Source organism: Neodothiora populina, assembly GCF_041146345.1.
Source record: "Neodothiora populina strain CPC 39397 chromosome Unknown canker_contig_7, whole genome shotgun sequence".
In the NCBI taxonomy this organism is placed as follows: Eukaryota; Fungi; Ascomycota; class Dothideomycetes; order Dothideales; family Dothioraceae; genus Neodothiora; species Neodothiora populina.
In genome coordinates, this window is record NW_027191415.1 from 843,424 (window position 1) to 864,840 (window position 21,417).

Here is a 21,417-nt window from a genome sequence, read left to right on the forward strand (position 1 = left end):
GAAAACGATGACTACGCTCCTGTATCTGGTGGAACCCTTGGATCAGCGATATGCGTGAGCCATGATTCGACAGCTGCACCTCCTTCTTCCGCGGTCTTGATGAACTCATCCCGTAGCCACACTGCTTGCTCCACAATTTCTGAAACATTGTATCTGTTCAACGTGCCACCAGCGATACAGTGCTTCCAGAACAACTTCCGGTAGACATTGGGACCTACGGGGATTAGTGTGAGCATGATTATCATTACTTTTCCAACTTGTCCAACTTACCTGCATATTCCTTCAAAGCTTTCAGCAGCACATATGAATGTTCCTCTGGCCATACTTGGGTGTTTCCCATGATCCCGTTTATAGGGAGCTTAGTATGCCTAGGCAGGAAAGCTTCCACTCTCTCGAAAGGCACACCGTTGCTGTCCAGCTCTATATTTGTGTCCAGTACATCAAGAGGGATCAATCTCAAGTGTGAGAGCTTCGAAGGGTGTAAGAACCTGGCAGTCTGCTCGACCCTCAGACGCTCGAAATGGAGCGATGCCCAGTACTCTTTCCATTCCTCAAGCTTCTTCCGGATCTCATCTGATCGCGTTCTTGTTTCTTCCTCTTGCCGTGTTCTCTCTGCATTGATCCTCGCCCACTTCCTTGCATTCTCGATTCGCTCGACAGCTAAGATTTCACTATCGAGGAGTTTCAGATCTTGCTGCATTTTACTTGCAACATCTTTGATGATGCCCTTGTATGGAAACTGTAGCTTGACTGTAGATGCTGCTTTCGAGACCCCCGAAGCGACCTCGATTGTGGCACGTACGAGCTCATGACACAGCTGCAATTGCTTGCTAGTGAGACCAGAAATGGTGTTATCCGGGTAGCTCTTGACCAGAGTTCGCAAGAGCCTGACAAGACGAGGAACCACATGCAGGGCCAGATCTCTGACAAGAGGAATTGAATCCCACCCAGCGGCACCAAATACAGTCGTCACGCTATCTGAAACTGCCATGACGTATTCTTCAAGCCCTGCAACTTGTCCAGAGGCGTTAACAGAAAGTTCTCTGTCCTTGTGTGAAAGCTTTAGTTCGACGTCCTCGCATGCTTCCAAGATCATCCGTGCCTTATCAGAGTCCACTTTGGGCAGTGGACATCTAATATTCTGACGATTCTCACGCTTCAGTCCAAGATTCCCGATAGACTTAACGGCCTCTGATAGGCCTGGTAGATGCGTGCCTCGCTGCCTTGATTGGGTAGGTGGAGGTTGGGCTGAAGATGGATTCACACGGCTTCTAGCCGTCTGTGATGGTCCGTCTGATATGAATAGTTCTGATGTCGAGCTGCGCGGAGTGCTGCTAACATATGCATCGTGGCTACTGTCGTTAGATACTTCTCCAGATTTGTCTGGTCCTTCGTTTTGTTCCATCTCGGGTCGTGGTGAGCGACGGCTAGTATGTATGGCATTGCTAGGTTTTCGTTTGCGAATTACCGATTGGGGGGACTTTGGATTGCGTGAAGTGGCGTTCGAAATCTCCTGTCCCTCTGTCTCTCCGTTCACCCCTGTCTTTCCACGGACGGCATCGCCTGAGTTGATATAGACCACAGGGTGTTGATTTGACACAGTTATCAGCGCTTCGTTTATCTTATTCTTACGGGGTCTCCCTCTCCCTCGTTTCGAAAAAATGAGCGCAGGCACTTGGTTGGTCGGTGAATCCGTGTGCTGGGGTGCCTCAAGCATGCGCTCTGGTGGTGCATCTGTCCGATCCTTGCGTGGTCTGCGAGGGATTGGTTTACCTGGAGTTTCCCCGCCTTCAGGTATTCGCGACTTCAATTTTCGTTTCTTCGAGTTTTGCGTAGTATCTTGCACTTGCCAATTCAGAAGCGCAGGATCTACGGATGGGGCCCTCACGTTGCGAGCTGGGTCTGGTGGCCGCTCGAAGTCGTCGTCAACCTCGAACTGATCCAGACGACTAGATACTAAGCGTCTTTGGGCTCCGCCGATTCCTCGATAGAGGGGCCCGCTGTTATGACTTAGGCGCTTAAGCTTACTGGCTTTCTTGGGCTTCAAGCGTCTAATGGGCGGTGCTGAATCAATCAGATTTCGATCTATGGCTGTGAACTGGTTCAAGAGAGCTGCAGACTCATCTCCAGCGCCAGGCACCGGGGCTTTGTTAGAAGACACCATGGGGTTGATGATTGTGGCGCGTCTTGCTGGTAACAACCAGAACGGGCAAGTGACTGGGAGATGCGCGATTGCGTCGCAGGAAAGGCGCGGCCAGATTAATTATCATCGGTGTAAAAATGAATTACGGGCTACTATGATGTTATGATTTGCGATAATTGGTGTTAACGAAAGTGTAACGCGCTACGTCGAATATTCAATTGCGGTTGAAGCGGACTCGAAATACAACTGATTGTCAGTCTGTTAATTCCATTACGCAGCCTAGACCTTGGTTGACATTGAGTTTGAGAATGTAGGGATATTGTGAGTTGTCGGTATTGTGAGATGCCAGAACGAGTCTTCGTTCGCGGATGCTGCTGGGACGGATGTTGGCATGAAGGTTCAAGTCGATGGGGCAAATGCTGCAGAGTAATACATTGATTGGACTTATAACAATATGAACGCTCTTTCTAAGGTAAGCGTCTGTACTCGCTGTGTTGGACCGGCTTGTCGCAGGACGATGACAGTCCCACGATCTTCCTTGTATCAAGATATCATTCAGGCACATAAGGTATAGGATATATGGCCAACCAGTGCACAAGTTCAATATCAATGTTTGTACAAAATAAATTATTCGTCTAGTAGTAGTACAACGATAGCCATTTACGCAAAGTACAGTATGCGTTGTTGGTGGAGCCCCAGTCTCTTGGCGGCGGTACTTACACTAGGTACTACGCTTGTGACGTTGCGAGGTCTAAAACAATTGACGAGAAGGTATCTACCGAAACATCTGATGACTTTATAGATCCTGTCATACCACATCAAGCATGTCAGATGACATCCGAAATGCAAATCTTTCTGGTCTTACGCTAGAAAAGCTTCCGCCAGGCGCGGCAATAACACCAACCGCACCTGTGAAGCGCATACACGATGGAGAAGATCTCTCGCATTTCCTTCGTTCCAAAGGCTATGTTGACATCATTGCGTTCCTCCTTCAGTTGAACCGGGCCATGATGCCGGAGATAGATTTCGAGAACCATGATTGTAGTCACAGCTGGCCTGTAGATAGTCGAGAGATCAAGCTGTCGCCAAACGTCGAAGGAATAGCCAGCATAGTGGAAGCTTTGGATTCGATAGTAGACAGAACTCCTCCTCAGACAGGCCCTCGAAGATTCGGCAATGCTGCTTTCCGGACATGGTATTCAGCTGCTCAGGACTCTCTACCCGGACTCATGAAAGAAGCCCTTGCTAACGCAGTATGGGAGCATGCGTCAAGCGAAGCGTATAGAGAAACTCTGGTGCAGGAACTGCTATCATACCTTCTCGGTAGCTTTGGCAGTTCCGAGCGACTTGACTATGGCACTGGACACGAGTTGAGCTTCCTCGCTTTTCTGGGATGCATATGGCAACTGGGGGGCTTCGCTGAAGCTCCTTTTGGAGTTGAGGAGAGGGGAATCGCTATTGGCATCATTAATCCGTTCGTCCCCTGCTACTTTGTTTTATACTTGTCTTATACTGACAATCCTGACAGCTATCTAAAGCTTGTCAGAAAGCTGATATTGACATACACTTTGGAGCCGGCAGGATCACACGGTGTCTGGGGCTTAGACGACCATTCCTTTCTGCCTTACGTGCTAGGTTCTGCTCAGTACAGTCCGCCCATTCCTCCGGGATCGTCTCCTTTGCCTAATGTAGGCTCTCTGAATGGTGCACCTACTCCTGATCTTGTTGCCAAAATAGATGCAGTCGAGCGTTATCGTTCGAGCAATTTCTATTTCTCCGCGATTGGATTCATATTCGACGTTAAGAACGGCCCATTCTGGGAACATAGTCCTACTCTCTATGATATCTCCGGCATCAAAGACGGCTGGGCGAAGATCAACAAGGTATCTAGCTGGCACATGTAATCCGACTACGTTCTGCAACTGACACTATGATAGGGTATGGTCAAGATGTACAACGCCGAGGTTCTTTCCAAATTTCCAGTTGTGCAGCATTTCCCCTTCGGCACCCTATTTAGCTGGGACTTACATCCCGCGGCTCCGTCGTCCGCGGCATCTCCTCATATGAGTGCGCAGCCTTCGAGTAATACTGTGAGAGCCGATAATCCGGTCCACGCTTCTGTGAGGGCAGGGACAGGACGTGGAGATGCCGGACAGAGGCAGGGGATTTCAAGCACAGCTGCTCCCTGGCACAACGTCACAACAATGCCTGGTCCAGGTGCATCTTCAAGCAGGTTCGGAACAGCGCCAAATCGGCTACCACCACCGACATCTAGGAACATGTCTGCTCGTGGTCAATCTATGCAGCCTCCTACGCGCCAAGTTCCGAAGTAGGAGGATCAAGCCACATTGATGTCAAGGTCAGGCCAGGGAAAGTGATACTTATAGTATTCATACCGCGGGCTATAAGGCACAGGCCAAGGATTCCTGCCTTCAAGTATGATGTTTACGACTATGATACCCTCGAACAAGCACAGTGTCGTTGTTCAATCTACTGTACAACATGAGTCTTCTCCCTACTTGTACGCCACATGACTTTACATGCATTTCATTTATGCGCACAGGATGTCAAGGGTGTCTCGGATAAGGTTTCCGGGATTGTTCTGGAAAGGGACAGTGCCCCACGAGGATTATTGGCTTCAACCTCAGTCTCGGCTTTTGGATCGAACCATTATGCCGTGGCGGTGGGACTACTGTGTTTGCACAATAATGCCGTACTCGTACCCTGGTGCAAGGGCGCTATGTATCGCCTAGGACGCCTGTAAAGCTACTTTTCTGCCCGGTGTCGATCTTGGAAAAGTATTTTGAGTAGTTCGATCATACAGTGCTGCAATCGTCTACGTCAACAGCTTTGGTCAAGTCGTGAGGCTGTTAGAGGATACGGTACGAAGCAGGGTTTGCAGGGCGACACTCATACTCACTCGACTCGCACTGCACTGCACCACACGGTAATCGCCTTACTGCACAGCTACACAGCTGCAGAGCAAATACTGCGGGACGGGGAATTTGCAAATGGACGGGACGAAGATGCTCAGGTACTATTGCCATTATAGTACTAGTCGAGAGGATTAGGCTGCGAACGTGGAAAGGGTTTTAAGCATCGGGCTTTGGTTATTCTTGTACAAGTACTTCCGTGTCTCCGTCCCTTGATTTGCTTTTAGTATATCCTGTCTTTGTTTCCTTTTGAGCCATGCGATCAGTCTCGAGTCGCGGTGGAATGACTCCATCACATGTATAAAATAGATCAGGGAGAGTGGCGGGCTTGTCGATAAGCGCGTGCCTCCCCTCCACACGTCACAAGTTTGACTGACAATTCTCGAATCATAAATACTTGTTGTACTCGTACCTACTCGTGCTGTATACTGAGGTGTACAGTGTTGGGTTGGTGCTTACTTTGCCACTGCACTCTGTGACTGCGCCTTAGCATCGCCAGCGACAGTGGAACTGTGTATCGTCATCCACTGCTCCATACACCATCTGGACGCTTTCTTTTTTCTTTGCAACACTAAACTCATAAGACTTGCGCTTGTCGCTACTACTACTGCAGGCTTTTTACACCTTGCTGTTCGCTCCGGCAGAACTGCCTCGGGCGTAACGGCTGCCACCAACGCTCGTGCAGATTGCCGTAGAGCGACCAACACGATGCCCGGAGTTCGTGAGTATCAGCCACGTCGTTCCACATTCAGCTATCCTGGACGATTATCGTGACTACCTCTTCTTCTGCTGACACCCGAGCAGCACCAGATGCCTTCGACCAGGTCAAGAAAGCTCTGAGGGGCATGTTCAGACGGAAGAAGAAGCCCCTCACGGAGAACATTCAACCAGTCAACAAAACTACTGCTGCTGCTGCTCCCTCGCCGTCACAACCGGCTCCACCGCCGTCAGCTCCTTCACAGAAATCCTCTCCGATTCATGAACATACCTCGAAACGGCCCCATACCTCCCACACTTCGCAAACCTCCAACAAGATCCTCTCCGACTCGGAGCCTCTGCCAGAGCTTTTGCCGGAGCTGCGTCCAGAATCTGCATCAGGGCCAATTGCAATCAATGTACAGACATATGGCGAGCCAGGCAATTCGCATAGACGCCCGCCGACTCCTTCATCTTACAATGCCCCTCGAGAGCTGTCATCTAGCCCAAGATCACCACATCTTATGTCGCCGCAGTATCTGGCTACTCCCCCGCCGTCGGACTTGTCAGTGTCATCGGCGACTGAGATCGAGAATCACGAGAGCGAGTCGCACGAATCAGATGCCGAAGCCCCTTCAGAAAAGACTGCGGATAAAGCATCCGAGACTTTACAAGTACCCACAACAGTGGCAGCACAAAGCTTGACCACGGCCGAAGCCGCTGTACCACCCAGTCTTGGATCAAATGCTGAGGAGGAAGAGGCAGTAAAGCGTGTCTCCGCAAACGCGAAGGATGGCGCAATACCGCATGAGGAGGACGTGCACCAGTCCGGTCTTGCGGACTCACGGGAACCTCAATCCGTCGAAGAGCCTTCAAGTGATGGACCGGCCGAGCAAGAAGAACCTGAACAGCAAGAGCAGAGTGACCACTTGCCGACATCTTCCCGGGATCTTCCCGCTGCAGACTCGCAACCCAAAGACGAAACGGACACTGCAGACATCGATGCCCAGGCAGCCAGTCTGGCACAGCATGAAGAGCCTCACCACGCCAACGAGGCTGCCCGAAGAGCACCCGCTGTTTTTCACGACGAGAAGATTCCCGTCATGGCAGAACCGCCTCAAGTCCGACAAATCTCCATTGCGCCCGGCATGGTGGCCACCTCTGGTCCGCTCGAGGACTTTCCCTTTCGTTAAACAACATGTTTCCTATTGTACATATCATAATTTTCTTGGAACGGCGTAATTCATTGAGAAAAAGATACCACTTATCCGCAGAGGACACGGGTTTTACTGGATGGTTTGGCGTTTACCGAAAGAAAGAGCCTGTTTCTTTTCTTTTTGTTGTTTTCTTTTATCATTTTCTTCTATTATCTTCCTTTCCTGAATACAGTGCAGCAGCAGCATATCCTTGAAGTGCGTCTGGGAGAACCGGTACCAAAACATTACAGTGGTTCCAGCTCTAGCTTGTGGAAACAGAATATCTCAAGTAGTCTTTACAATCGATTCCCCATTTATAGCTTGTCGATAAGCTCTTCGCTACAATATATTGCAACGAGTCTTTTCCTTCAGTAGAGCAAGAGATTATCGTAAGGCAAGTGATCTATGTTTATTACGAAAGCGAGCTAAGCGATGTTTGGCGACAAGCGCAGTGAGTTTCACGCTTATACTCCGATACCAAGCTTTCTATAACGATGCATAGAGAGAGTCGACCAGGGTCCGCCTTCCCGTGCCTGTATAAGATATATTACTACTTTCCATTATCGCGGATTAAGCACAATCTCATGTTATATATAAACCAGGCGCAAGGTACTCTTTTTCAATTTGTTCATATATATTTATCTAGAAAAACAGTCGCAAGGAAACCCATAGGCTGTATAACGGACAAGAAACCACAAGTGAAACGAGAATGGCATCGCCACCGGGGGACGCATCTCCTCTACTCCCCCTATCCCAAGGTCCTAGAGTAGTGGTATACCACCAAACGCACCATCGAGACGGCAAACCCGTCTCCATCCTACCACTCATAACCCAGCGAACAGGCGTGACGCACGTCATCATCGCCGCGATCCACCTGAACGAAGGACCAGGCAACATAACGCTCAACGACGACCCGCCGCACGCCTCCAAGTTCGGCTCTCTATGGGGCGAAGTGGCCTGGCTGCAGGCGTCCGGCGTCAAAGTGCTAGGCATGCTAGGCGGGGCAGCGAAGGGGAGTTTCGCGCGTCTTGACACGAGTAATCCAGCAACCAGCGGCGGTGACAATTTCGAAGCCTACTACGCGCCTCTGGCAGCTCTGATTCGCCAACGACGTCTCGACGGGCTGGATCTAGACGTCGAAGAGGAGACGTCGTTGCCGGGCATCGTGCGTCTCATCGACAGACTAAAGCGCGACTTCGGGCCTGCCTTTCTCGTCACGCTCGCCCCTGTCGCCACCGCCCTCTTGCCTGGCCAGCCCCATCTCTCCGGCTTCGACTACGGCGTGCTGGAGCGTATGCGTGGCCCTGATATCGCGTGGTATAACACGCAGTTCTACTGCGGCTGGGGCGACATGCGGACGACGGCGTGGTACGACGCGATTATTTCCTCCGGCGGGTGGCGGCCGTCCAAGGTCGTTGTCGGGTTGATCACGAATCCGGCGCTCGGGGCCGGGTTCGTGGATCATGGGAATGTGTTTGATGTGCTGAGGGTGCTGAGGGCCAAATACCCTGATTTCGGAGGCGTCATGGGCTGGGAGTATTTCAACTCGCTGCCGGGTGATGAGGGGAGGCCGTGGGAGTGGGCGGCGGGCATGGCGCGCACCATCAGGTCTGCGATGCCGCCGGTGGGGCTGGTGGAGGGGGGTAGGGGTGTCGAGGCTCCCGGTGTGGTTGCGGGAGGGGGATTGCTCTCCGGCGGGCATTTGCCGCAGCAGCCGTTTCCTGCGCAGCATGTTCAGACGTTGCAGGAGTTGGGCTTCTCGCGGCAGCAAGCTGTCGCTGCACTGAACATGACTGGTGGTGATGTGGAACAAGCTGCCGGCTTGTTGTTCCCTGAGTGAAGGGAAAGTGGTGCAATGGTTATGAGCAAGGGCGGAGTATCGTCACACCTGGACGTCTCTATGATGACAACTCACGCATGTGGACGATCTGAAGGCATAGGGAAAGCAGACACGATGGTCTCACATGAAGGGAAGATCAAGCTTGGAGACATTAAGCGTCGGTTGCCTTGGCCACATGCCTGTCTACAAGAAAACAACTGTCCGAGTCGAGTCCCACTCAATCCCCACCACTGCAAACGACTAATCTCGCTGAGCGTGGACTCGACGCACTCTTTGCGAGCAGGAGGAATATTTACAGCAAGGACAAGAGAGAAAAAGCTGCTGAAGTACTTGATTATCCGAGCCAGCCATTTTGTGAGAACAAACAGCCACGGTGGCCGTGAGAAGAAAAAAATGCTTTCGCAGACGCCCTTACTCCTGGTGTAGCTCCTGCCCTATGCCATGATGCTCCACCTGTACCCTAAAAGGTGAGAGACGAAGAGAAAAAAAAAAGGAAAAAAAGCTAAGAAATAAAGCTAAGAAAAGGAGTCATGACAACGAGCACCCGCATGGGAGCGTACCTCGATCATCTCTCAGACTTTCTCCAATGCCCTGCATCCGCGAGCAGCCATAAGCATAATTTCCGAGTCTTCGTAAGCACGACTCGCGTCGCAGCTGTCGATAGCCGGCGTCATGATCCTGATTTGTTTTTTTGTTTTTCGTCGCGCGTAGCTTGTGTCGAGCAGCAGCTCAATATAGACACATGTTTAGTGGTAGCCGTTTCGGGCGGTCCTTGTGTTCTCAAAGAAGTAGGGGTGCGCACAAGCCTGCTTGGCACTGATTCTCCCTGCGGGATCATAGACAAGCAGAGCCTCGAGGAGATCGAGACCTTCGTCGCCGAGTGCTCTAGCGCCCTCGCCAGAAATGATGTCCTCGTCCGTGGCACGAGTCCACTTGGGGAAACTGGGCTTGAAGTCGGGGAAGCTGGTGACACCGGGCCAGTCTTGCTCGCTCGGGGTTCCAAGAACACGGAAGATTTTGAAGATCTCGTCGATCTCAGAGTCGCCGGGGAACAGAGGTTTGCGGGTGGCCATTTCGGCGAAAATGCAGCCGATGGACCACATGTCGACGCCGGTGCTGTATTGACGACCACCAAGGAGAATCTCGGGCGAGCGGTACCACAGAGTCACGACCTGCAGGAGGATGAGCGAGTTTTAGGCAAATGAAGAGAGGGCTTGAGCTTACCTCGTGAGTATATGTACGCAGTGGGACACCAAATGCTCTGGCAAGACCGAAATCTGCTAGCTTGAGATTACCCTCCTTGTCGATGAGAAGATTCTGAGGCTTGAGATCACGATGAAGGATCCTGTGAGCGTGGCAGTAGCGAATGCCTTGACACAACTGCATCATGAACCTCTTGACCATGGCCTCGCCCAAGCCGAGATGGCCACCTCTTCCGTCCATGCAACCTTCAGGCAAGGGCTTGCCACGTCCACCCTGCGAGACCGGGAGAGCCTCCATGTATTTCTTCAGGTCCAGATCGAGGTACTCAAAGACAAGGTACAGCTTGTGACCGTCGGCGTGGACGATGTTGAAGAGGCGCACAATGTTAGGGTCGTTCATTTCCTTGAGCAGGGAGATTTCACGGATGGCGGTCGAGGGAACACCCTCATCTTCGGCTTCCAATCTGATCTTTTTTAGGGCAACGATGCGATTGTCGGGTGTGCTGAGGTCTCTGGCTTTGTAGACGACACCGTAGGTACCTATGAGAGCACACTCGAATTAGCGCCGGTGCGAAAGTGCAATGTTTACTGCAAGGCACCCACCCTCGCCGATCTTCTCCATCTTCTGGTAGTTCTCCATTTTGGTAAACGGTAAAAGGGACTATGGCTTGAGCAGGTCGTGAGTCAGGCGCTGTGCAGGCAAGGTGGATTGCAGAGCAGAGGCAGCTAGAGCGCCTTGAATGTTATGTGTTGACGTGACCAGGTCAGGGGAGAGAAAAGACAATGTCGAGAGCCAGAGGATAGGATCGGTCGTGTAAAGTGTTTGATGACGATGACTCTCGTTTGGAGACAAGAAGCGAACAGGTAAATGAAGGCGCAAGCAAGAGTGGAATGAACGGTGTTACCGGTAGCTTGGGTAAGAGTGTTAGATGCCGGTGGGGGGAGAGTAGTTGTGGTGATGATGTGGCTGCACAGCTGCTGCGTCAAGTCAAGATTAAGACTTGTATTCTAATTGTTATTGTTCCTTCCGTCTGTGTCGCTGGGCGTAGATAGACTGATAGACAAAGTCGTGTCAAGGAGACTTTCTGCTGCTGTTTGTTTCTGTCGGAGAAAGTCAGGTAAATAACGGGGGGGTCATAAGAGGTACAAAGACAACATAATAATAATAAAGAAGCGCGTACAAGAACAAGACGGAGCGGAAATCCAAACACAAACCCGCACGGACTTGGCTTTCTGTTGTGGACAGTGAGATACACAGATACACACGAGACAGATACACAACACACACAGGTACAAGCCTTCCGGGCGGGCTGCGATTTGTTTCCGTCCGCTTGGGTCATTCTGCCGCCATTGCCCCTCTCTATCGCCCTCCCTTGTGCTTGTGCTTCTACGCTGGACCCTTGAACATGTGATTGAGAGACCTCTGGATTCTTCACCTTGTGTTTTTCTTGACTGATATTATTTGTCCCCATCAACACATCTCGACAGCATGCTGCTCATCTATGCAATCGAGTCGTGATGAATTAGACAGACATCTATCTACGTCGATATAACAATAATGGCAGAACTCGACGCACATGCGCGCCCTCCAGAGGCGATTCGCCTTCGCTACAAGAACTATCAGAAAATGCCCCGCCATGCCATCGATGTCAGTACAGACATTTTCGATGCCGAGCAGCAGTCCTGGGCAGGCTGTGGCATCTCTCGTACGCCTCTGCCGCAATCGATTCACCAAGTATTCGAGCGATTCTCACAAGACCCCCTCCCCCACTATGACGAGAAAAAGTCACCGTTGGCTTATGAGCATCCAAAAGTGCCAGGTAACATATGTCGTCTACATCTCCCCGTTGTCACTTCCATCTCGCGACAACGTAGTCACAAGAATGCTTTCTGAGACGCTAGGTAGGTCTCATAATCATACCGTCTCTCCTGCCCCCATCCACCCAGCTTTCTCTTCTTCACAAGCTACTTCACCGCGATCTTTCAACCCCATCCCATAAGACAAATCTGCATCTGCACTACAATGTAGCCTACCCGTCTTCTGGCCAAGAAGGTCAATCGCCTTCATTCTTCACGGACAGTGCTTTGTCTCTCGTGCACACGCCCAAGGACCCGACTTTACATAAGCCATTATCCATGAAGTCCTGCCTGAACCGGAAACTGCGCTGGGTGACTCTCGGCGGACAATACGATTGGACAGAGAAAGTATATCCCTCGTCACCACCGCCAGCGTTTCCCGAAGACGTCGGCAATCTCATCGAAGGTCTGTTCCCGTCCATGAAAGCCCAGGCCGCCATCGTGAATCTCTACACGCCGGGGGATACCCTTAGTTTGCATCGCGATGTGAGCGAAATGTGCGACAGGGACCTTGTCAGTATATCTCTTGGCTGCGACGGCTTGTTCGTTGCTGGGCTCGGAAGCGACGAGCATGGCGATGAGACCAATAGTCTCGTCATGCGATTGAGATCGGGCGATGCCGTTGTTATGTCGGGTCTCGCGCGCTATGCATGGCATGGTGTGCCGCAGATCTTGGGGGATACATGTCCAGAGTGGATGAAGGAGTGGCCAGCCAGGTCAGAGACTGACAAGGAGGGAGGCGAGGAGGGGGCGACATATGAGCTTTGGAAAGGTTGGATGGCGCGGAAAAGGATCAATCTGAATGTACGGCAGATGTGGGATTGATGCACATATGCATGTGTTTTGTAATGAAGATATATGCGTAGAGTCTGTTTTGTTCCTCATGTTCCATTGGCGAGAACAGAATGACTGATTTCGTTTCTCACTTATCGACTTTCACTGTATCGAAGCATCCCATCGACTCGATAAGCCTTCCTCGTCCCTTCATTTCGGTGCATCGTCGTCCTTACGAAGCATCCACCTCAACTCATCAGCCTGTGTTTCACTTCTCATTAGCACCTCCTCATCCCAAAGCCCACATTCAAAGCAAGCGCCTCAACCTCATCTCGTCATGAGATGCTGTTAGACAAACATACCTGCTCCTTGGTAACAAGCGCATCCAGTCTATCCTCCCGCATGAAGTCATGATCACCATATTCGAACCCGGGCACGACCGTCTCACTGATGAGCAACCCGCCACTACTTCCCCCCTCTCCACCTCCTTGACCCTTATTACCATCATCATCAAGATCCTCAAGTAAATAACTAGCCTTATACTTGCCCCCCTCGACAATCCACTGGATTCTCTCTCCACGCTCCACAGCAAGTCCAACAACAAACGTCTCGACCCTAGCCTTCTCCACTCCGCCTCCCTGCCCTTGTTGGCATTCATGGGCGTCGTAGAACGGCATGACCTCATCAGCATGAACAACCACATACCGGCCCCGCCCCCGATGAAGCGTATGGATCGTGCGGCCTTTATTGCGATGGAATGCGCCCAAGGGCGAGGTCGGCGTGAGCAGGTAGTGGATTGATGTGCATGCGTTGCGCGTCTTGTCGCTTGCCTCTGCATCTAGGTCTGCAGCTTTGCTCGATGGGCGTTGGTGGCGTTGGTGGGGGCCAGGGGATGAAGATGAGAGGAATGGGTTGGGAACTCGTGTGGGATCTCGGTCGGTTTCGAGAAAGTAGCCGCCTTCGATGTGTGCGGTTAGGTTCAGAGTCGATATCAGCGACTTTGCGGCGGGCGCTTCGTCTGCTTTTAGGGTGTTGTTGGTGGTGTAGTGTGGGGTTAGTGGGGAGGAGAGGGTGGGGTCTATGCTTGACATTGCTGCTGTTTCTATTTATCTTTTGTGCTTGAGGCTTGAAGGCTTGACTATGTGGTTTCGGAAAGTGTTCGGGTTGGAATGGAATGGGTCTTGTGGTCCTGATGAGATGGGCGGGGATAAGTAAGCTGGATTGGTGTCCTGGTGCGGCTTACGCTTTCTGTACAGTAGTGATCGCTAAGTAGGTAGATAAGCAAGGGGTCGATTCGCAGAGTCATATAATCACATGGCTTTAGTTGAGGTGGCGTGCGGTTCATGAACTGCAATAGTCGTGCAGAACAGAACCATATAAGACAACTACATACGCTGTATGAACGCAAGAAGAAATAGAAACGAAAGAAATAGCGGACTGCTTGAAGAAGAAAAACATAGTAATTATTTGTATAACGCAAGCAATCATTATCGCGAGCTTCATCCTCAATATATCCCGGCGTTACTCGTCAAGTGATTTCCCGCGCTGCCTCATAGGCACCTCGGTAGTTCTAATAGGCCTTGTCTGCAGTGTGCACACCCTGGCTTGCCTGCGCCGCCTCTCGCTCAGCTGAAGTCATAGGCGCGCCGCCCTCACCACCTACATCAGGAGAGCCCATGTTGCCATAGGTTCGCTGCTGGCTTTCTGCTGGCGGGTTCATGGTGCCGCTGGCCTGTCTGCTCGAGATGGGGCTGATGTTGGCGCTTCCGGGCTGCTCGCCGGTGCTCTGTCCTGCTACAGACCTGATCGTGTCGGCCCATCTCTGAGCATCCTGTGCGGTATGGGCCTTGAAGGCATACTCGTGGGTCATGGAGAACTTGTTCCCGATGGAAGACTTGGAACTGTCCTTGCCCTTGACCATGAACTTCTGGCCGTCGACCGCGCCGACGATGCAGTCAGGCAGGTATAGCGAGGTCTCTGGGGTGGGGTCTTTGGCGAAGTCATCGTCGGTCTTGAAGCTGTGCAAGTACTTGGCCGGGGTCACGACGTAAAAGGCAGAGTCGTACTTCTTAAGCATCTTGCCCTTACGCTCCAGGGAACCCGCAATCAGCGGCTGGGTGGCTCTGTGGTTCTGGTTCGCGAAAGCGGTGTTCTCGACACTACGTGGAGGAGCCGACGGGTCGATCAAGATGTTTGCGTTGCGCGAGACGAAGCCACGCCATTCGAAGTCAGGGGTGATCTTCTGAGCGTTGAGGGCGACATCAGAGTACAAGTTGCGGACCTGCTCGCACTGCTGACCGATGATCTGGTTGAATTGATCAATGGCGGTCTGGAAGGTCTGGACAACGTGTGCCTCGAACTGCGAAAAGTTGTTCTGCACCGCAATCAGATCTTGGCGGTTGTTGTTCTCCTCGATGATCTGGTTGTTCAGACGGTGGTAAACACCACGCTGGATGATGTAGGGGTCCTCATGAGCAGCGAGTCTGCCGCCGTGGCTCTCGAAGCCGGCAGTGTGCTGACCCAGGAGCTCGATGTGCTTCTGGGTTGTCTTCTGGGCTTTGTCGACAGCCTTGCTACCCTTACCGGCACCCTTTGCGATTTCCTTGTTCTTGTTCTTGATCTCGGTGTGCAGGCGGTCGAGAATGGGCAAGATGGAGCCCTTGAGGGTCTTGGCAGTCTCGGTGTGGATGTTTGAGATGGCTTGCGTGTTGGATCTGATGTTGTCGAACATGGCGGCGATGCCTCCGAGATTCTGGTCAAATTGGTGGCCTTCCTTCAGAGGTTGGTTGACCGTCTAGTGCGTGGAATCAGAACTGTGCTGTCGTCACGCTGCAAGAAAAACGACAACAAGATACCTTGAGCACTTTCTCATACTCTTTGGCGTGCGCAAGCTGCACTTTCTCCGTCGCGCCAATGTAGTCTTCCAGATAGCCACAGGCGTGTTTCCAGGCCTGCAACCTCTCGAGGAACAGCTTCGTGACCTAGCAGCCATTAGCATGAGATCGACCGTGACGATAACATGTAGGCCAGACAAAACATACCTCGCTGGTGTCCTCGTCAGGGATGGCATCGTCAGTCGAGTTGGTCGCCGTGCGACTCGGCATGTTCATAGAAGCCATCTTTGTAGATTTTGCTCAGAGTCGTCTGAAGGTGATGGGTGGGTCTACGAAAAAGCAGCAGAGGGTCAGTAATGCGCGCTATATATATACTTATATCTCACTACAGAGTCCCGCCCGCGCAAGCCTGGAAAGACGAATTGAATCTATTTTTTTCTTCAACGATTCTCACGCTTGTAGATCATGCTTGGGCTGGCGGGGTGGGACCGCGTGACTGGACTTGGTGGCTCACTTACAGTACAGAAGCTGGTCAAGTGGCGGAGATAAGTGTTGTTGTTTCGTGTAATTTGTTTGAGAGAAGCAGCTTCGTGCAGTCCAGTATACAAATATCTACAAAAGCCAAGTCGGCCACATATATATAGGGTTTGGGTTTGTTACGAGACCGTACATAAAGGGGAAGGGCGCGTATATGAGCTATGAACCCTTCAGTTTTCTATACTTTCTCTGTTTCAACGATACCTTACAATTAGCGGCGTGGGCGGACAATGATCAATGATGTGATGTGGGGGTTCCAGGTGCAGCTTCCAGGTTGTTTTGGCGGGTTGAGATGAGCCCATTCGCATCTGGCCCGCTTCGGCCCCTACGTCATTCGCTAAACCCGCAACGCGCGACTACAGGTATCTCTGTATCTTGCCGAGCTTGCTTGTGCAGGTGACATACAGCATCTATCTGAACGAGTATCAGGATGTACAGCTACATTCAGATCAGAGCAAGCACAGTCCCTACCTTATCTCGGGTAGTGATCTTGAGTAGCATGTTGATATCCTATCTCAAGTTCAACTCCGGGCTTATCAGCTCGTCCTTGATATCTGTCACTTGACCATAACCAAAGTATTATGTAGAGGACGAGTAAGCAGAGTCCATGCCATTGGCTTGTGTCGCCGAATCGGCAGTCAATGTGAGCATCAAAAGAACAGCATGCTCTCAATGGCCGCCTGCGCTGCCTCGGATGTCCGTATCATATCAAAAAGAAAGTGCTCGAATTGTAACCCGTCACAGCCAATCGGCATAAATACACAGAGAACAAGTCGTAAAAGCTACCTCCTCATGCCCATCTCTCACGCCTTTCCCTCAGGGTGCTCCTTCTCAGCCTTTCCTGCCGTCTGCTTCTGCAAGTCGTCCATGTGAGCGTCGTGATCGTGCACCTTCTCCTTATCCGCCGCGATACCAGCCTCTCCGGCGCTGGCGAGCTCCTCGTGCCAGTGTCCCTTGCCCTGCTTCTGCTTGTCCAATTGCTCTTGCTTCAGCTTCTCTAGCTGCTCGGGGGTGCGGTTGGCGTCTTCTTTGACGCGCAGACAGCGCTGCACCGAAAAGGTCCGTGGTGCGATGGTTGTTCGCGGCGCTGCGACCCGGGATGCGCTGATGGCGGTCTTTGCTAGGCGGAACATATTCGTTTTTGTTGTGCTAAGTTGTGGTTAGTATAATGCAGTAAGGGTGGTACGCGACAGGTAAACTGACTGGAGACTGAGATAAAGGTGGGTGGTAATAAGGAGAAGTAGAGCGTGAATGTGAAACTCGAATGTGTACCTTAGGCTTGCTTTCAAAGAGGCGATTGGATCAGAAAAGAGAGGTTATGCGGCCGACTTCTGCTGCAAGATATCCCCGAGGATGATTACCCGCAGTGCCTTCCCCAGCATAGAGCTGCTGTATGCTGACCTCGAGGCAGGTAGGTACGTAGTGCGACTTTCACTCCTTGCTTGTTCAGTGACGTCAGGCTGTGACAATTCTCCACCACAATATCGGGAGCACGGTGGGGTTTTACCTTACGAATACGATGAATCCCAGCTAACGTAGATCTTTACGTTGTGGTGCTGTAGGTCCCTCACATCATACAGTACAAGTACCTTATCAACCGATTGGAAGATCCTGGGATGCATCGAACTCGATCGTATAGTCTTGTGCTTAGCGAGTGTTCACGACGTCCAATAATCGAGACGGCTATGCAAATACCACTTTTGTAGATCCATTTAATGGGAAGCGCTGCATTTCGTGACTTCATATATATATGTATACGACAGGGCGAGGCAGCGTAGGACGATGATAGCTTACAGTCTCTCGCTCGAGAGAGGCATCGTGATACTACTACATTTACCAGAGGTCTTCTTCCTTGGAGTCATCGTCTTCCCAGAGACTCTTCTGCTCGAACGGCTGTTCGTGTTTCCCATACCCGAGATAGTCGTGCTGGCCGCCAGCACCGGCCGCTTGTCTCTCCCGCTGACCGTGGTCGTGGTTCTCTTCTGAGCCATCGCTTGCGCCGTCGTGGTCGGAGCCCATATTGTGATCACCATGTGCATGATGCTGCTGCTGCTGCTGGTGATGGTGTTGATGATGGTGCTGCTGTTGCTGCTGCTGTTGCTGCTGCTGTTGCTGCTGCTGTTGCTGCTGCTGTTGCTGCTGCTGTTGCTGCTGCTGCTGCTGCTAAAACGCAATGTTAGTACTGCGGCTTCATCTTTGTTTTTGGAACAAGCTATAAACTCACCTCCTGCCAACGCAAATACTGCGATTGTTGCTCGCTCTGTCGCTCCCGATTGTTTGGTGCCGCTTGCTGCTGTTGCTGTTGCTGTTGTTGTTGTTGTTGTTGTTGTTGCTGCTGCTTCGCTTGTGCTGCTTTCTGTGCAGCGGGTATCTGCATCTGGGGATGCATCATCTGCACCTTGGCGAGGTAGCTGTACATGAAATTCGACAGCAGCACTTGACTGTGCAGAGCGCGTTTGGGATTTGCGAGCTTGATGTGCGCCATACGGTATATGGCGCGCTCCTCCAGAATACTAAACCGGGTCCAGTTGTAGTCGATGTCTGGTCTGAGCATGCGTGGCGGAGGCTCGGGCGACAACGCCCGGTTCGAGTAGCGTTTCTTCTGTGCAGTTTCTTCGGAGGCTTTGGCCCGTTTGCCTCCTCCAAAGATCGCAGATAGAATACCAGTATCCTTCTCCTTCCGTGAGGATGTGTCTGAAGTCTTACGTGAGCTCTGCTTCTTCCTCTCCTCCTCAAGCTGAATGCTCTCGCGGTCCAGAACAAGTGACTCTCTGCTTCTCGATGTCGGACTGCCGTCTATGGATGATTGAAGAACGTCCAGCCTGGTCTTGTCGGATGTTTTGCTTCGAGACGAAGATGACTTGGCTTTGCGCGACGTCTTCTCTTCCTTCTCGCGTTCCTCCTTTTCTCGATTCTTTTCTTTCTCCTTTTCTTCTCCACCCAGAAGCCAGTTCCAGCTAGTCTTTCGATCGCTGCCCTTTTTCTTTTCAGACTTCTTCTCGTCGTCGAACGTAGGCACCATAGTCAGCGCATCCGTCCTCGTGTTGCCGCTGCCAGGAAGAGGTGACGGATTGGAGGAGATGTCGTCCAATGTTGAGTTGGTGCTGTGTTGTGTGCGTGATGAGACTAGTGCTGGCCTGGTATGGGCACCACGTGCAGGGCTGTTGATACGAGGGGGTGGACTGGCACTCTTGCTAGGCGGTGTCGGTGGCGGAACGTGAGAAGACGTCCGTTCCGGTATGGCGTAATCGTTCTGCGTCGTCGTCGTCGTCGTCGTCGTCGTCGTCGTCTGCCTGTCGGCAGGGGGTGGTGTCTCGACAATGTGTGGCACTCCGGGTATCTGTGCAGTAGTTCTACCATTGCTAGCAATCCTGGAGTGAAAAGGCTTGGTGCGATGCTGCTCTGGAGTAGTGGGAGCCTCTTCGGAGGACTTTGCGGGTGCATTCTTTGCATGCTCGATCAGACTCTCCGTCGAAGACGAGAAGGCTAATGAGGATGTGATTGGATGGGTCGGTTCGGCCACTGGCAGTTCGGGAGCAGCAGACGGCTCCGTCTGGGCACGAGCGATTCCTGGAGTCGGTTCCTCTCCATGCACCAGAGGTGAAGATGGTGCGTGTGCCTCGGCAGCCTCGTGTTCACCACGCCGGCCTAGCCCTCGTCTCGTGAATTCACCCTTGCGTAGACTGCCCCTTCGATAGGTCGTCCTAGTGGATCGCTTGAGCGACATGCCTGTTGGAGGGAGGATGGGCATGTCTTCTTCTCGAGGCACTTCACTGCCAGAATCCAAGGAAGTCCTGCTCGAGTCCAGGCTGATTTTCCGGATCGCCGTCTCTGGGTCGCCGACCAGTGTCTCCAGCTCAGCCAGATTTTCAGCGCCAGACTCCTGCTGCTCTTTTGGTCGATGCTGGAGCCCCTCGGACCTCTTTCTTTCCAGCCGGACCGCACCGTCTTCGTATCCTTTGGGGTTGTTGATCTGCCGCGACAGCATACTCTTCCTTCGTCTCAGACTTCCAGAGTCGGACCGTTCTAACGAAGTGGGCGAGAGCGAATCACCAGAGCCCGAGCGTTGTCTGATTCTGTCGACCCGGTCCTCCACAAAGGTCTTGAATTCTTTGGGCGCAAGTTCGGGATGCAGACGGGCGGGGACCCAAAACAGGCGTGAAGCATCGTCTTCGTCGTCTGAAGGTGAAGGTGAAATGGAGGAAGTGAAAGAGGGCAGGTCGGGATCTGCTGTGTCGACGTTCATTGACATGCGTCGAATAGCCTGAAGATTACTCAGCTCCTGAGCAACTGCCGCAGGACTCGACTCATAATCAATGTCGTTCAGCGGGAATTGCTGCACCGCAGTCTCGGACGATGATGATTTGCGAGACAAGCCGGGCGACACTGGGCTGTTCTCGCTGCCTAAGCTGCTCTTCCTGGCCATCGTGGCAGCACTCCCGTCGCTACCGCCTGGTGGTATCCTCTCGTTTGACGCGGTATGTGCGAGTGGTGTCCGCGGGGGCGATGTCTTTTTGGATGGTACATTGACCACGTCGAACGTCTCCGCCGGCGTACGGATGAAACTGAGAGGCCGCAAGTTCTGGTTTCGCCCACTCAGGTAGTCTTCATCATCACTGCCGTACATTCCACCGATCGCTTCGGTAACATGATGATTGTCGTCGCTGATCGAAATCTGAGGCGCATGTCCACGTCGAGAATGGTAGGATCGGTCCCCGTACTCGGACAATGAGCCCGCGGGAGACTGTGGTTTTGTTAGCTGACCGAGACCACTGTCGTCTACCCCCTTCGCTGGCCACGCTGACAGTAGGCATGAGAAAACAATGTATATGTAAGATTCTGGGCAAAAGGCTGGAGTGGCTCCGGTAGGGTAAGGGAAGAACAGGTCTCAGGAATTCGAAACAGCGAGGATGATTAGATATGTGATATGTACACCCAGCAGGCTTGTTGATATGCTGTATCAGATACGCACCTGCATTGTAATTCTTCCGCAGACGACAACGATTACACCGACACGCTATCTTCTGGATGAAAGAATGATAGCTGATGTTTTTTGTCCCGTCACGTTCAGGCCCCTGGTTCAATGGCGGCCGTGGGAGAGGGAGCAGTGATGGCTCTGATTCAACGAGCCCGCCAGACAACGTGGGCGGTCAAGGGTCATCGAGTAACAGACTGCATGTACGACAGGGTCAACACATTCCACGTCGAATCAGAGTAGCATATTTGCCGTGTTTCATAATGTGCACGAGTGTCTGTGGAATACCTAATAATCACACCTCGCCCAATACAGTAGAGCCCAGCACTGCCAGTGCGGATGCTTGGCACCCGTCCGTCCGCGTCGTTTTGTGTATAAGAGGTAAGGCACCATCGCCTCGCCTCGATCACCTCACCCTATGTCCACTCCT

The 21,417-nt window shown here is 52.1% G+C and overlaps 9 protein-coding genes across 9 annotated transcripts; 4 read left to right on the top strand and 5 right to left on the bottom strand.

Annotated features, from left to right (window-relative positions):
• Positions 1 to 11: 11 nt before the first annotated feature.
• Positions 12 to 2,164, bottom strand: AAFC00_006344 (uncharacterized protein; the record flags this gene model as incomplete). Its single annotated transcript, XM_069346288.1, has 2 exons — positions 12 to 214; positions 271 to 2,164. 2 exons carry the CDS (start codon positions 2,162 to 2,164, stop codon positions 12 to 14), a joined length of 2,097 nt encoding a protein of 698 aa, XP_069197497.1.
• An 803-nt stretch (positions 2,165 to 2,967) lies between these two features.
• Positions 2,968 to 4,476, top strand: AAFC00_006345 (uncharacterized protein; the record flags this gene model as incomplete). Its single annotated transcript, XM_069346289.1, has 3 exons — positions 2,968 to 3,617; positions 3,672 to 4,026; positions 4,081 to 4,476. The coding sequence occupies 3 exons, from the start codon at positions 2,968 to 2,970 to the stop codon at positions 4,474 to 4,476; spliced, it is 1,401 nt and encodes a 466-aa protein (XP_069197498.1).
• A 1,308-nt stretch (positions 4,477 to 5,784) lies between these two features.
• On the top strand, positions 5,785 to 6,965 carry AAFC00_006346 (uncharacterized protein; the record flags this gene model as incomplete). Its single annotated transcript, XM_069346290.1, has 2 exons — positions 5,785 to 5,797; positions 5,881 to 6,965. 2 exons carry the CDS (start codon positions 5,785 to 5,787, stop codon positions 6,963 to 6,965), a joined length of 1,098 nt encoding a protein of 365 aa, XP_069197499.1.
• A 712-nt stretch (positions 6,966 to 7,677) lies between these two features.
• On the top strand, positions 7,678 to 8,808 carry AAFC00_006347 (uncharacterized protein; the record flags this gene model as incomplete). The annotated part of the gene is made up of 1 exon (XM_069346291.1): positions 7,678 to 8,808. One exon carries the CDS (start codon positions 7,678 to 7,680, stop codon positions 8,806 to 8,808), a length of 1,131 nt encoding a protein of 376 aa, XP_069197500.1.
• A 746-nt stretch (positions 8,809 to 9,554) lies between these two features.
• AAFC00_006348 (uncharacterized protein) lies at positions 9,555 to 10,650 on the bottom strand (the record flags this gene model as incomplete). The annotated part of the gene is made up of 3 exons (XM_069346292.1): positions 9,555 to 9,980; positions 10,033 to 10,550; positions 10,614 to 10,650. 3 exons carry the CDS (start codon positions 10,648 to 10,650, stop codon positions 9,555 to 9,557), a joined length of 981 nt encoding a protein of 326 aa, XP_069197501.1.
• A 918-nt stretch (positions 10,651 to 11,568) lies between these two features.
• Positions 11,569 to 12,692, top strand: AAFC00_006349 (uncharacterized protein; the record flags this gene model as incomplete). The annotated part of the gene is made up of 2 exons (XM_069346293.1): positions 11,569 to 11,830; positions 11,917 to 12,692. 2 exons carry the CDS (start codon positions 11,569 to 11,571, stop codon positions 12,690 to 12,692), a joined length of 1,038 nt encoding a protein of 345 aa, XP_069197502.1.
• A 159-nt stretch (positions 12,693 to 12,851) lies between these two features.
• AAFC00_006350 (uncharacterized protein) lies at positions 12,852 to 13,732 on the bottom strand (the record flags this gene model as incomplete). The annotated part of the gene is made up of 2 exons (XM_069346294.1): positions 12,852 to 12,902; positions 13,004 to 13,732. 2 exons carry the CDS (start codon positions 13,730 to 13,732, stop codon positions 12,852 to 12,854), a joined length of 780 nt encoding a protein of 259 aa, XP_069197503.1.
• Positions 13,733 to 14,211: 479 nt separating this feature from the next.
• On the bottom strand, positions 14,212 to 15,760 carry AAFC00_006351 (uncharacterized protein; the record flags this gene model as incomplete). Its single annotated transcript, XM_069346296.1, has 3 exons — positions 14,212 to 15,435; positions 15,497 to 15,622; positions 15,683 to 15,760. 3 exons carry the CDS (start codon positions 15,758 to 15,760, stop codon positions 14,212 to 14,214), a joined length of 1,428 nt encoding a protein of 475 aa, XP_069197504.1.
• A 2,085-nt stretch (positions 15,761 to 17,845) lies between these two features.
• On the bottom strand, positions 17,846 to 20,990 carry AAFC00_006352 (uncharacterized protein; the record flags this gene model as incomplete). The annotated part of the gene is made up of 3 exons (XM_069346297.1): positions 17,846 to 18,175; positions 18,237 to 20,756; positions 20,985 to 20,990. 3 exons carry the CDS (start codon positions 20,988 to 20,990, stop codon positions 17,846 to 17,848), a joined length of 2,856 nt encoding a protein of 951 aa, XP_069197505.1.
• Between the last annotated feature and the right edge of the window lie 427 nt (positions 20,991 to 21,417).